Source organism: Eurypyga helias, unplaced genomic scaffold (genome assembly GCF_000690775.1).
Source record: "Eurypyga helias isolate BGI_N326 unplaced genomic scaffold, ASM69077v1 scaffold29507, whole genome shotgun sequence".
Taxonomy (NCBI): Eukaryota; Metazoa; Chordata; class Aves; order Eurypygiformes; family Eurypygidae; genus Eurypyga; species Eurypyga helias.
The window spans coordinates 2297-15960 of NW_010262829.1; the positions used below are offsets into that span (position 1 = coordinate 2297).

A 13664-nucleotide genomic window follows, 5' to 3' on the forward strand; every position below is an offset into this window, starting at 1 on the left:
TTACGCGGCAGAACTTCGTGAACAATTACAGAAGAGAAACCCTGTCCTCGCAGATCGCTCCCGAAGGATAATTAGAAGGAAATCATAAATGAAAACCTGTTGAAGTATTTATAGCACTAGACAGAGGGCCACAGGTGCCATAAAGCTGATCCCAGAAACAAGGAGTTTCCAGGTTACATTTTAATTAAGAAAACATTCAACACAGATGTCAATGTGAAACAAAACATTCCAAAATTTAGTACCTTACATATTTCAAATCTAGTCTGCTAATATGCAACAGCATTATTGTTGTTTATTTAGCCTCTCCCCTACTGCCTCACAAAGGCAAAACTGATTTTGGAAGTGAAGAGCTTGCATGATATGCAGAACACATACGCTATACATTCCTTCCATTAACATATTTTCCAATGGAGCTTTTTATGCCACCAGTCAAATTCCCCAAACTTGGTATCCCTACATACATTCCACTGCATGGATGTGACCCATTTTCCTCCTCTAGTCCCATATCCTTTTATGTCCTTCTTCAAAAAAAAAAACCCACACAAAAAAAGTGTCCTTCTTCAAAAAAAAACCCAAACACCAAACAAAAAAAGCCCATCCAGCCAGCTCCTTCTTTTGGAGAACAGCTTTACATTCCTGAGAGAGAGTAACTGTTGGAACAAGACTGCCTCGAAACGTTCCGGGACTCGTCAGACGTTGTAATCCGGGGACTTGCCCTGCGGTTGTCGCAGTCGGATTTGTAAGGTAGAAAATGCACCCACAGTCACGTGGAAGAAAAGCTGCCACAGGTTGCGCAGTTCGTACAGGTACATGTTACACAGGCAAATTAACCCAAAAGTCAGGAAGGATTTGGCATTCCTCCAGCCCGTGTAGTATACAAACAGGTAACACTGTCAAGAACAAAGAAATCAGATTATCGCATGGAAAACAACTTCCACTGCAGAAACTATCTGGTTCTTGAGAAATTACAACCCCAAAACAAGTACAACTAACTCAAAACTCGTCAGAAGGGTAGCAATTTAGCAGCAATGGAAGGGTGTAAAGTACCTGATATCAATACAAGGTTACATTCTGCTTCCACTAAATCCTCCTGGAGAACAATTTTCTCGTCACAATGGATTACAACCTCCAAGGAAGGGCCCAAGACAAAGGAAAGTGGCTGTTCCTGGCAATCTCAGGTCAAAATACACTGTTTTCTCCGAGCGATGGGGAAGGAACAAGAGCCAGTGTCACCTCTTCTTCATGCGAAGCAATGGGAAGGACAGGAAACACACCACAGCCCTAACACCCAGAATACTCAGCACAAGGCAATCCCCCTGATTCCCACCCGGTATCCTGTTAGGGATAACGCAGAGGGCTAACTGGTGGGCACAGAGAGGTCCGCACAGGTTCCTTACCCTTTTGGGGCAGCGCCAGGGTCACGTTTGGAGAGAAATACCCAACTGCTGTAGTTCTACCACATTTTAAGGGCCGGTCTCTGCGCAGCGGGGTGTACACAGTGTCAGCACGGCACGCAGCTGCCTGCTCCACCTTCTTCCCACCGCAGCTGGAGCCCTGCTCAAGCCTCTTGCCTTGGGTTCCATCTCTGAGAGGACACAGCTGCCCCCCGCTTTTTTCTGGACCTCAGTTTTACTGTGGCTGTTGTCCAAACTACTTCCTTGACTTCCATACAGGAATTGTTTGCCCTCTCTGGATTCTAGCCATTTCCTTTTGCTGTGCTCCACGGTAGGTACCAACATCGCTTGGGCTTACTTCGTATTCCAAAGCTGTTCCCCGGGGATACGTAACCACGCCCACACAAATTTAACAGCATTCATCATCAGATCATCTACGTGTCAATTCTGCTCTTGGGCATTTGCCATGTTGTGTCAGAGGCAGAGAAACTCTACTGAACCTTTTCACTTTTCATGTTCCTCCGAAAAGGGCGGAAGCACTGCAGACTCGCAAGCGAACGACGCCGTTTACTGAGATTACGTTCTGCCTGAAACTTAGCTGCTTCCTCGTAAAGCACGCACTGCCACTGTAACTGTGCTCAGGTTCACAAAACTGCTTGTAATTTCTGAGTATCTAAGTATCTTCAGAGCTGTGAGAAGGGACAGCACCAGCGAGATGCGTATGTCCTTCCTCCAGCACGAAGTGGAACTAGAGGTAAGCAATCCATGTGGTTCAGAGGACGGAATTCCTCTGAACCTGCCTGGCCACTCTGAGCAGAGCACACACAACCTACTTGTGCTGACAGTTTTACAAATCGCATCTAAAAGAGCAATTAGTTGGTACTAGGATCTCTGCAGTAAGAACTCAGACAATTCCTTAGCGTCAGCACCTCCACTGACAACACAGGAAGAAGTGTAACGGCTTCCAAGATTAAAATAAGAGTCAGGATACGCTTCATCAAAATGATTAATAAATATGAAGGATTTAAAAACCAAAAATACTGTGGAATACAGCGGGGGAAAGACATATGTCCTTATGTCTCAGTGCACAGACATGAATACTTTTTATAAAGAATATGGTTTCTAATTTGGTAGAGGGGGGAGGAATGTGTGTTTTCTGCACAAAGAAAAGAATGGAGGAGATCCACCTTACCTGATATGGAACAGATTGTTGGCATAGAAAATTAACACCAATCTGAAGAATTATTTAAGGCAGAAGCTGATGAAAAGTCAACACGTGGTGAAGAACACCAGTTGTACTGTGACATTTTGCTAGAGCTACAGAGAATGGAGATTAGGGGTAACCTGGACAAAAGGCTGACATCAAAGGGAAATCCTGAAACGTTATTTTACAGTCTGACCCTGTATTAAACACTGGCCCAGGGAAGCAAGTAGAAACTGCCTGCTCCACTCCCCGTGCAAAAGGTGAAAAGTCAAAGGAATTACTGTAACAGCCACTGAGCACGACAGACATTACAGCCCTAGCCAAACGCAACCGCAGCCTCACTGAATGACAAATGCCAGTGGGCACCAGCGCACACGTGCTACAAATCATCAAGTCCAATTCAGATGTGGAAACGGAAAACCTAGAGACCCGAAGTGCAACGTGAAACATCAGGCAGGAGAAAGAAAACAGTGGCCAGTGGCTGAAAGCTTTGGGGAGGAAGCAGATGCACAGTAATGTACAGAGCGAGGACGCTTCTGGGCTGTTGTGCCTAGGTAGTGCTGTCTTTACTTCAAACCTTCCCGAAGGAAAGCAGCAGTAAGGCACGTGGTCAGATGTTTGGATTTACTTGAACTATGAAACTATTAATTTAAGGAAAACATATAACCTCCACGTGACTTTAGAGATAAACTCTAAGCTCCAGAAAGAAAAATACTGCAAATCTCTTCATCAACTAACTGGATAAAAATGCCAGCATGCAGACACTCTTTGCATCAATCTCCTGCAAGACAGTTTATGGTTAATGAAATAAAACAGAGCAGAAATTATTTTTATAATCACCCTGTCCAAGTATCTGTGACATTTAGGAAAAGAGGATGACATTTCTGCATGACTGGGTAGTGTTTCTAAACTCCGGTGAATCATGCAAGCAGGAGAACACACCTGGTACAAACAGGCTGCCGTTCCGAGAAAAAATGCAATAACATAGCTGAAGTCTTCACCTTCGTTCTGTGAAAACAAAACAGAAAGGCATGGTTTGCAGTGTTTCCGTGAAATACCACACATTTACAGTACAAAAGTTACTATTGTTGTATGTCATAGTATCACCTCGAGATTTGTAACAGTTCCTATACTGCGCTAAACCAAAGGAGTCAGCACTAATCATCGCTTACTTAGATGTCTGGAAAAAACCCACCCTGATCTGGAACCTCACCAAAATGTTTATTCACAACAGACAACTCGTGCTGAGATTTCCAAAAGCCTTAAAGGCAGCCCAGCTCTAACACTGGACACTTGCCTTCTCGGGATGCCTTCGCCAGTTCAAGTCTAACCGCTGGGAACTACCCTTAACGCCGACTTTGTCGACCTGTGCCTTGCTGCAGCTTCACCAAACGGGGACGAGACAGAAGGAAAAGACACCAACTGGCCACTGGGGTGTGGTAACACCCTGCGTGGAGAATACGGAATGCCGGCAGCTCTGCTGCATGGCAGCCAGGACAAACAGCAGCCCGTAGATTTATCACAGGGAGAATACTGAAAAATCCAGTTTTCTTGAAGGAAAAGATAGAAAAATGTACTTGAAGTGATAAATCCTTCCACTATGTGCTCAAAAAACAAAACAAAAATTCCTTCTAACTTATTCCAGCGGGTTGTTAGAGTTTCCATAGAGCTGAGCAGAATTAATTAAGATGCATAGTGATTATTCCAACTGCATTTCCAACAAACATCTGCGACAATCAGAAACTCTCCCACGAAATCAATGGGTGCTCACGCAAGTGTCCTCCCTTGAAAGCGAATTCCATTTTGAGAAGGTGGCAGTCCATTCTGAACTACAACTCGTTTCTGCCCAGAGTGCGCGCGGCGTCAAACGTTCACACCGGCAGCGTCGACTAGGGCCGAGCTTGTGTGCCTGCCCACAATGAAACCTACCTACGCAACGCGGCCCGCTCCGAAACTGGCCGCAAACCTCTGCCTCGGCGCCGCTGCGCGCGCGCCGGCAGCGTCGACTAGGGCCGAGCATGTGTGCCTGCCCACAAAGAAACCTACCTACGCAACGTGGCCCGCTCCGAAACTGGCCGCACACCTCTGCCTCGGCGCCGCTGCGCGCTTGCCGGTGCACAGCTCCGGGCTGCAACCGAGCATCGCTAACACCCACGTAGCACCGAGGAAGGAAACGCCAATTCAGAGAGGACCTTTTGAATGACTTCTCAGAAGAAGTGCCATTAATCATGGTTTGGATTATTTCTCCCTAAACCACGTGGATTTTTCCATAATGGAGAAAACTAAGAGAAATTTTAATGGAGTTTTAGTGCGCCTCATTTGTCAGAAATGAAGAAGCATCTTCCATCTGTACTGCCACCTATAACTTCCAGATGCAGCAGCATACAGAACAACATGAATTGGCTGCCCCGTCATCAGTTAAAGAGGTGAATGACTTGGCGTGCCTTTTTGAACAATCAGCTGCCCAAAGGTAACAAAGCAAGTTCTAGAAACGCTCTAGGTGGCAGAATCCTGTTCAGTACTATTCGTGCTGCAGGGCACCTTAAGCTCACTGCCCTTTATACGCTGGGGCAAGTGTGTGCAGCAGAGGAAAATCTACTAGTGATAAGGTAGAGGTGTATGTTCACGATTTCAGGCTTGGTTTTGCTTTAAAAATCAATCCACAGACAACTCAAAATAAGGACCTAGCATGGAAAACTTTCATTAGCCTTGTTCATCTATTCATTAGTCTTCAGGAAATGCTGAGACCTCAAACATGACTGCTTTATTAAATCTTATCTGTGAGATACATAATTACATAAGACACCTGGAACGCAAGTCATCTTCTTCACCTTATTTCCCTAAAACGCCCATTAGGTATCAAAAAGCACTGCAGTTATAAGGTCCAGGTATATGTTTGAACAAAAAGCTTAGCTGTTAAACAACCATTTTCTTTCAGAAAACTCCCACGGGATTCTTGGTTCTACCTCCATCACCACAGTCGCACGTTTAACATTGTTAACCTTTTTTTGTGGGAACACACGTGACCTTTCCATGTGTGCTTGCAAGCATGGCCAGCACACTCGTTTGAACTGCTTGACATCATTACCCACCAGCATTTTCACTGTAGCAGTGGGAATGAACCTAGCACAAGCAAGGGAATAGAAAGAAACGGAAAGGCTATCCGGGGGGTCAGGGCAGAGTTCACATCAGGAAATATATGTTTGTTGGGGGAGGGATGGGGAAAGGGGTTGGTTTGGGTTTTTTGGGGTATTTCAGAAGAAATTACTTGACAGTTTCCCTTACATTGATACTTCCAGCATAGAGAAATAGTTCTCCTATTTAAGAAGGTTTATTAAAAACAAACAAAAACCCCAAAAAGGTTTCTATAAAGCAATTTCACAAATCCCTTTTCAAGGTCCCCGCTCTGTGGAGCTTGCAAAAAAAACGGGCCAGATTTTCAAAGCTGCTCATCATTTCTCTCAAGTGTTGTTAAATAACGTCTATTAAAATTGAGCGTCTCCTGGCATAAATTTAGAAAACAGAACGCGATGTTCAGATTCTCACTGCTATGAAGGTACCTAGGGAAGGAGTCAGCCACCCACCTCCTCCTGCTCTCGAAACTCACAGCCCCAGTGAACGAGGCGTCTCACCCAAGAGGGATGCGCAGACCAAAACAACGCAGGTTTCACAGACAGAGGTCTGACCTCACCAACAGCACTTCTGAGGACAAAATTGGCAAGACGTAGCTCAGAAGCAAGCACCTTCCCAGGTGGTGGTATGGCTGCTATGCTGCACAACTTCATAAACATGTACCGTACCTGGAGAAGGCTTTCGATGGCGTGAAAGCCACGAATTAAATTCAGAGCCCCACATAACAGACTAAGCACGAACGAGACAATCCCTGGCAGAGTCACAGGTTCCAGGCGCTGATGAGGAGCTGCAAAGGATGGGGCGAAAAAAAAAAAAAGCTATCAAGGGTCAAAGCAGTATCTTTAGAGATTTAGTAAAACAGTAATCTCATTTTTCAGTGGCTTCTAGCTCAAGAAGACATCACTGAAGCAAACCACAAAACGTCAATCCTTTTTTCTAAAACAAAGAAGCATTTTTAGTATTTCAACACAAGGTTTAACCAAAAGTATACCTTCCTTCAATTGACACACATAATTGTATTATTATATCTAGTCTTTAATCCAATGCATTCCGTTTATTCAGGATGGCACCAAAAGCTGCTACATGCCAGGAAATCAATAGCAAACGATGCACTTCCTAGTGAAATCTGTCTCCAATTAGTAGCCAGCTAATGAAACACGTACTTAAGAGCTCCTCTCTCAACCTCCACTTTCCCTGAACGCTAATGCATTAGCGGAGCTATCGAGGCTCATTTAGCTTGTTTGCTGAACGGAATACTGTGAGGCAACGCTATCACAGTTCCCTACCTCGAAAAATACAGCCAGTGAGTGCTACCAAAGGCACCCTTAAAAAGACATCTCTGAAACAAAACTGGTATCTATATTAAAACCTTACACAGACCTTCCAGATGGTGCTTAGAAGTCTCTTACAAAGCACATGAAAATGAAAGCATGCTTACTGTCCATGCACAGCTACTCTTTAGTGCTTAGCTGGGGTCACCAGTACATAACAGTTGTGCACGTTCCTCATTACTGTCCCTGTCCATAATTAATAACAGAAAGCAAATAGGAAAAAACAATGCCAAACTCTTAACAGGCCAGGCAACATGGGGAAAACAATAGGGTTGCTGAGCCATACTGAAATCCTCGTGTTCAAATCAACCAAGTGTAAAGACGTGGACAATGAGGTTAATGAACTGTGACATTAATAGAGAGAGGGGTGTCAAGCCTGGCTGTTGGCATCCCACAGACCCAGGACAAAGGCTTTCCAAACAGTTTATGAAGCTACAGAACCCAAAGGAAAAATGACAAGAGCTATTTCCCACTGATAAGCAGACAGGGCTGTCTAATTATGAGTGTGTGATAACTTAAAAAGAGAACAACAGATCAGTTCAGTTAACTCGTTTGTGCTGAATTTAATACAGTAATCAGGGTTGGGATTTTTTTTAAACAAAGGCATCACCCATGTTTAACTTTCAGAGCTTATAGTAGTGCATACCAGAGGAACACTACCGGCAACCACTCGGTTGAGGTCAGATAGCGTGTTCTGCATACTGAACCATTCTTTTTCGGTGACTCGTAACCAGTTGCTTTGTTTTATTTTGGGTTTTTTAAACCACCTCATCCAGACAGTGTCAAAAAGCTGAAGGTGTGTGTGACTGGTTTTAGCCCAAAGTCATTGCATTTCATTAACCGGTGGATAAAATCAGTTGACTGCTCTCCAGACAATCCCATTTTCCCCATGTATCCAGGTAACTTTAAAACATCACGTGTTAAGCCAGTAAACACCTCTCTGAGAGCCATGAGGGGAAAAGTAAAGAGTCTTGTCAGCTAAATCAAGACAGTCTAGGAAGGATCATAGAATAATAACTTTTCTTATTAAAATATGAAAACAAAACCAAAAGCTTTAAAGGACACTGCACACCACTACTGATATCATTAAGTTCTCCAAGGTTAAAATTGAACAAAAAGAATCACTTAAATACCAAAAAAAAAGAAAAAAAAAAAAGGGTAAAACCAGAAGAATGAAGGAGTGTCAGAGGAGGCAAAGGACAGCTGACCTTGAGTCAGTACACCCATAAATTTTAGAGATTATAATTGTCATATCAAAAACTCTCTAACACAAGATCAAACAAAGCACAAATTCTGAATTAAAATGTTGAAATTTAAAATAAAAATTGGAAAATTTGCACAATGTGAGAAACTACACTACTTGTAAGGATGCTTATTTAAAAAAGTAAAAAAAAAATTGTGTACACTACACGACAAATAGAAACTTCTACCTGAGAACTGTTCCTTCGCTGAAAATAGCCCAGAAAAGAGTAAATTTGTCCTACTTCAGTAAATACCTAAATTATCACATATCAGGATGCTGCCACCCTATTTCTAATGCCGGCCCACACCTACAGTCACCTCTGAAGCAAAATTCTATCCATGATCTGCCCACTTTCTGCTTCACACATTAATAATTACCCCTATTCCTCACTACACAGCACAGCTTTCGCTGCTGTGCTCAATTACTTTAACTATAACAACAATGACAGACCTTGGACACATCTCCAATTACAGGTATAAGCAAGTAACAGACAATGCCCAGAGATGTTGTGGATGCCCCATCCCTGGAAGTGTTCAAGGCCAGGCTGGATGAGGCCTTGAGCAACCTGGTCTAGTGGAAGGTGTCCCTGCCCCTGGCAGGGGGGTTGGAACTAGATGGTCTTTAAGGTCCCTTCCAACCCAAACCATTCTGTGATTCCATGAATGCTTCACCAGCATAGCCAAAATTAACACAACAAATTCTCCTATACCATGTAACAAAACAAGATTTGCGTCTACCTGACTCCCTACCTCTGCCTGCTACCCAACTTGATATAACATACTGAATTCCCTCACAGCGAGTCGTATTGTGTTAACAGGACAGCATGTCCAGGAAGTTACACTCGGCAAACCACATCTTTTTGTGAGAATCTCTACTTAGAGCAAAGGAGAAACTTTGAAATCTAGCCAACTCAGGTAGCAAGCATCCAGAGAAAGTTCTTTCCAAAGGTGGAGAGATGCAAGGAATGTACAGAATTACCAAACTATTAGCAGACTTGCTAAAAAAGACACTGTTATTCAACAGCATCTAAAATGTGAAAAGCTGAGGAAGGAGCAAAGTGCAAACCTTTCATAACATACAGCCCTTTGATGGTGACTTTCTACAGCATTCAAGGAAGGAAGTGGATAACTGAACAGAGAGATCTACCGAATTCAGAGGAAGAAGAAAGTTAAAAGTAACTAAAAGAGGGGAAAAAAAATCCCAGAAGAAAGTCAACATGGGAAGAGAAGAGGACAACAGAACTGCTTCTGTATGACAGCTTGTGGAGAGGCAAGAGAAACAGCCCTGCCAGACTATCTGCCAAATATTGTTTAATTTTACTTTATAGTAAAAAGGGAAATGTCCTTACAAAGTTTAGCTTAGGCCTATATGATCTTCCAGTGCTTTTACATAGAAAAGTGATAAAAACCTCACCTCCTACTACATGGACAACTTTAAAATCACAGCCAATTTTGGCAGAATTCTCTCATGCTTATTGGTTTTTCTTTTTCCAATGGCAGGTAGTTTGAACCTAGACAATTTTCAGAGTTAACCAGTTGCCACTTCTGCCACCCTAACTTCTTCCACAAGCCAAGATTACACTGGAACATTAAGAGGTAACAACAATGTATGCACTGAAAGCGGCCAAAGAATGTGATCACAGCATTACACACCTTTAAAACCAGCACACGCGGGTAAGCGGTAGATAATTAAAGGTATGGACAGTGCTGCTTAAAAGATTCCACTCTTCCAAACAATCTAAAAGTCTTCACACGCTTCCTTTATTCATTTTCCAGATTCTCTGTCTAATACTGTTAAATTAATGTGGCAAGAACACACAAAGTTGCTATTATTAACACTGCAGACAAAGCACTCATTTGTGAGAGCACATCTTTCAGCCAGTGCAGCTCTTTGGACATTCACCATCACAGATGCTGCCTAAAGTGATGCTTCTCCCTCCAGCTGCTGTAACTCAAGACACTTTGCTCTCAGCTTACGTCATCACTGGGTCTTACTGGGCAGGAAGGATAAAAATTTTCTTAACTCTTAAAAAGTCAGAAAAAGAAAGAAGATCATCTTGCTAAGTGCCCGTAGTCATTATTTTCATGTAGCTCATTTTCCCTTCAATAAAGCAGTCCATTGAATAGGCCCATTTCTCTCTCCAAGTGCCTTGGGAAGATATGCACTTTGAGCAGGGGACAGAAAGACATCTAAGCTAAAACACACGTGGCAGTTTTGCGCTTTGAGAACATCATGGCAAAAAAGCTTTTTTTAAAGAAAAAAAAAAATCAAAGATTCTCTGCATCTGCCTCATTTAGGGTATGAAAACAAACGTCTGAAACTCACCTGCAGATATCTTACCAGTACCCGTGTATTCTGCCACAGCTAAATGTGGGAACCCGTTAGCTGAACCAAGCTCTGACACAGAAATTTGATAAGGTGGCCTCAGTTTGATTTCTGTCTGCATGTCCGCAAGGTTCATCTTTGTTGACAGAGAACGTGTGTTGTTATACCTCTGTTTGGTCCTCTGAATGAAATTATCTGTGTAAAATTCAAAAGAAAAAGATACATCCTTATGGACTTTTGTTAATTAAATAATCCAAGTCCACGCAGCTTTATGCCCTACGTACTTCACAAATTGAAATATATTGCTTGAAATGCTCGTATTAATCTTGGAATTTTTAATACTATTTCTGTTTTGTGACTAATATATCATGGGCTATTTAATTCTGCAGTTAAAAAAAAATTAAGCTCTAGAAATCTAATTACTTAGTAACTGTGAATAAACTAATGACTTTTCACTGCATGGGACTGAATGCATTGCTCGTACGATGGAATTACAGCGCTTACTCTAGCTCTTCCGTTAGTTTACTAAATGTCTCGATGAAAAAATTAACTCCTGCGTTCACGTACAAACTTAGTTGAGTATGAAGTGTGCTTGCAAAATATTCAGGCAGAGAAAATAAATACCATATTATACAAAGACTGTAATAGACCTACATTGCAACTTAACGTCTAGTAAAACAAGGGAGGGGGAGGGGAAGTGCTCACAGAAATCTTCCTAAAACAACAATTTTAAACAGAAATTGATAAAGATGGCTGGACAATTGTAGACAGGAATTATCCAACTGGAATATCTTCCCTCATATTTCTAAAACTGCAGTCCTTTTTGTTCTAATGTATTTTAGAAGAATATTTCAAATAACTGCCTAACATATAGCATTAAACCGACAAATATTAATGGAATTCGTAACAGCTGTTATCTGGTATACAGGAGATTAGTTGTATTTGGAGCTTGCATGACAGAAGATTAAATGCTTCACTATATCATCAGACAAATAAAGATCTATCCCTTCCATATACTGAACCAAAGTCACAGGACAGCTAAGAACACACATGAAGTTGCAATCTTTTACTTGAGAAATGTACGAAGCTCAATGCCTTTAGAGGTTAAGTATTCCTACAGGTATGAAGTCAAAAGACTCCTAGTGTTATTAACTAGGAGAAGATGAGCTCCAGATTTGGTCCAACAAGACAAACCACAACCTACTGGAATGAACAGAAGGACTATAAACAAGTTTGGATAAAACTCCACTAGTTCAATTTAATGCCCACAGAAGTATTTCTTCATTGACTCTAACAGGAGTTACATCAGACTCTAAATCCACCTGAAATACAGCTACAAACTGCCTTGGACATTTCTGGTTTGTATGCATGAAGTTGCACATCTATTTAAATACTCATTTGTCTCAATGTGAGAAAGAAGGAAATAGAAGTCAGATCCTTACCAAACTCTATGAAGCAGTAAGGTCTGACAGCAGTATTTGTCTTCATCATATTGTAGGTAGTGATGAACTCTTTCTGAAGCTCATCCAGGAAGCAGAAAGCCAGGACACTTGGATAATTTTCAGTGCACAACATCATATAGCTTACTCCCAGAGAACTGATAAAGCTGAGAAAACAAATTCAAAGTTTCAAATTTCAATCCAGGGAATTTGCTGCATCACTAGTCTGATCTCTCATTCTATAATCAGAAAAGCAAAAACTGCCCTGGGGTAGCAAAGGAATTAAGGTTTACTGAAAACTCCAACGCTATTCTGGCAGAAAACCCATCTAGTTTTAGAGGTTTAGATGTCTTTCTTCAACACTGCAATGTATGATCCTATGAGAAGCCGTGCTATACAGCTATGTGTAGGTACACGTATGTACACACCTTCACATACATGGAACGGAAAATAACATAATGCTTTTGGCAAACCGAAACACAGCAGGTTTGCCCCAAATAGCTTTTCATTCATTTCAAATGCAGAATATGTGATCTGGTGCATCCCAAAAAAACCACAAAAGCTTTTCTCAGATTGTGGGGGGAAGCAGTTTGTTCCTTCTAAAATATGTGAGGGAATAACACTGCTCTGTAGAATAAGGGATTCATCATTCTCCAAAGATAGCTGCAAGGATGACCAGAGGAGACTAATATGAAATCAGAAAGGGACAGTTTTCAATACACATATCCCCATGGCATTTAGGTGATTCATTAAAGAGAGTTCATATTTTCATTACACCTTCAAATTTCTTCTAAGTCTGATGGATAACTTATACTATTAAAAGTAATCAAAGAAAAAAAAGTAATAAAAACCATCCTGACTATGCCTTATGCCTCATTCTTAAAAATTTATTCTAAGCTGATGAGTTTACAAGCCAACTCCAGCTAAGGTTTTAAAAAAATATATCAACTGGAAAAATGTAGTCCCTGCTGGGCCTAATCCTGAGAAACGCTGGAAACTCACACATGCCAGTGGGAGACAGAGAAGGCTGAGCACCGTCGAGCATCATTCAGGTGGTAAACGGTGCCACCACTGTAACTTCTACCGTACTGTCAGCATGTTTGCTAGGGGTTAGGATGAAATCACTCACCTCATTTAAAACAGTGTATCTAAATTAGAATCAGAATTTAGCTCAGCTAAAGCGCAACTACGCGCAGCACTGTAGCAGCGTAATGGCACTAAGTTACCCATACTAAGGAGAAAGGTCACATGTAAAGCAAAATCCTGAGTAAACAATATATTCAAAGAATTATTTCACAAGAATCCAACCGTCACACTGCAAACAGGGGAAAAAGAGCATCTTCTGAATTATTACTTAATCAATGTTGACATGCAGGTACCAGCTCCAAAAATTTAGAAATTGTTATTTAAAAAAAAAAAAAGGGTGAAGAGAAAACAAAACAAAAGGCACTGCTGTCAAAGAGCTAGATGGAGCAGTAGGACAGGTATGCTCCATTCAACCATTCAAGACTACCCTACACTGTGCCTCCCCACTATAAAATCATTCCCATCCTTCCCACTCCCTCACTCCTTGTGTGTCGTATGAAATAATTCATA

General features: G+C 41.8%; 1 protein-coding gene across 1 annotated transcript; it reads right to left on the reverse strand.

The window, feature by feature from the left end:
- Window positions 1–582: 582 nt before the first annotated feature.
- On the reverse strand, window positions 583–12266 carry SEC22A (SEC22 vesicle trafficking protein homolog A (S. cerevisiae)). Its single transcript, XM_010155862.1, has 5 exons — window positions 12072–12266; window positions 10630–10824; window positions 6399–6517; window positions 3541–3606; window positions 583–890 (listed from the first exon to the last, which is right to left on the reverse strand). The coding sequence occupies exons 1-5, from the start codon at window positions 12205–12207 to the stop codon at window positions 690–692; spliced, it is 717 nt and encodes a 238-aa protein (XP_010154164.1). The 5' UTR covers window positions 12208–12266; the 3' UTR covers window positions 583–689.
- Window positions 12267–13664: the final 1398 nt, after the last annotated feature.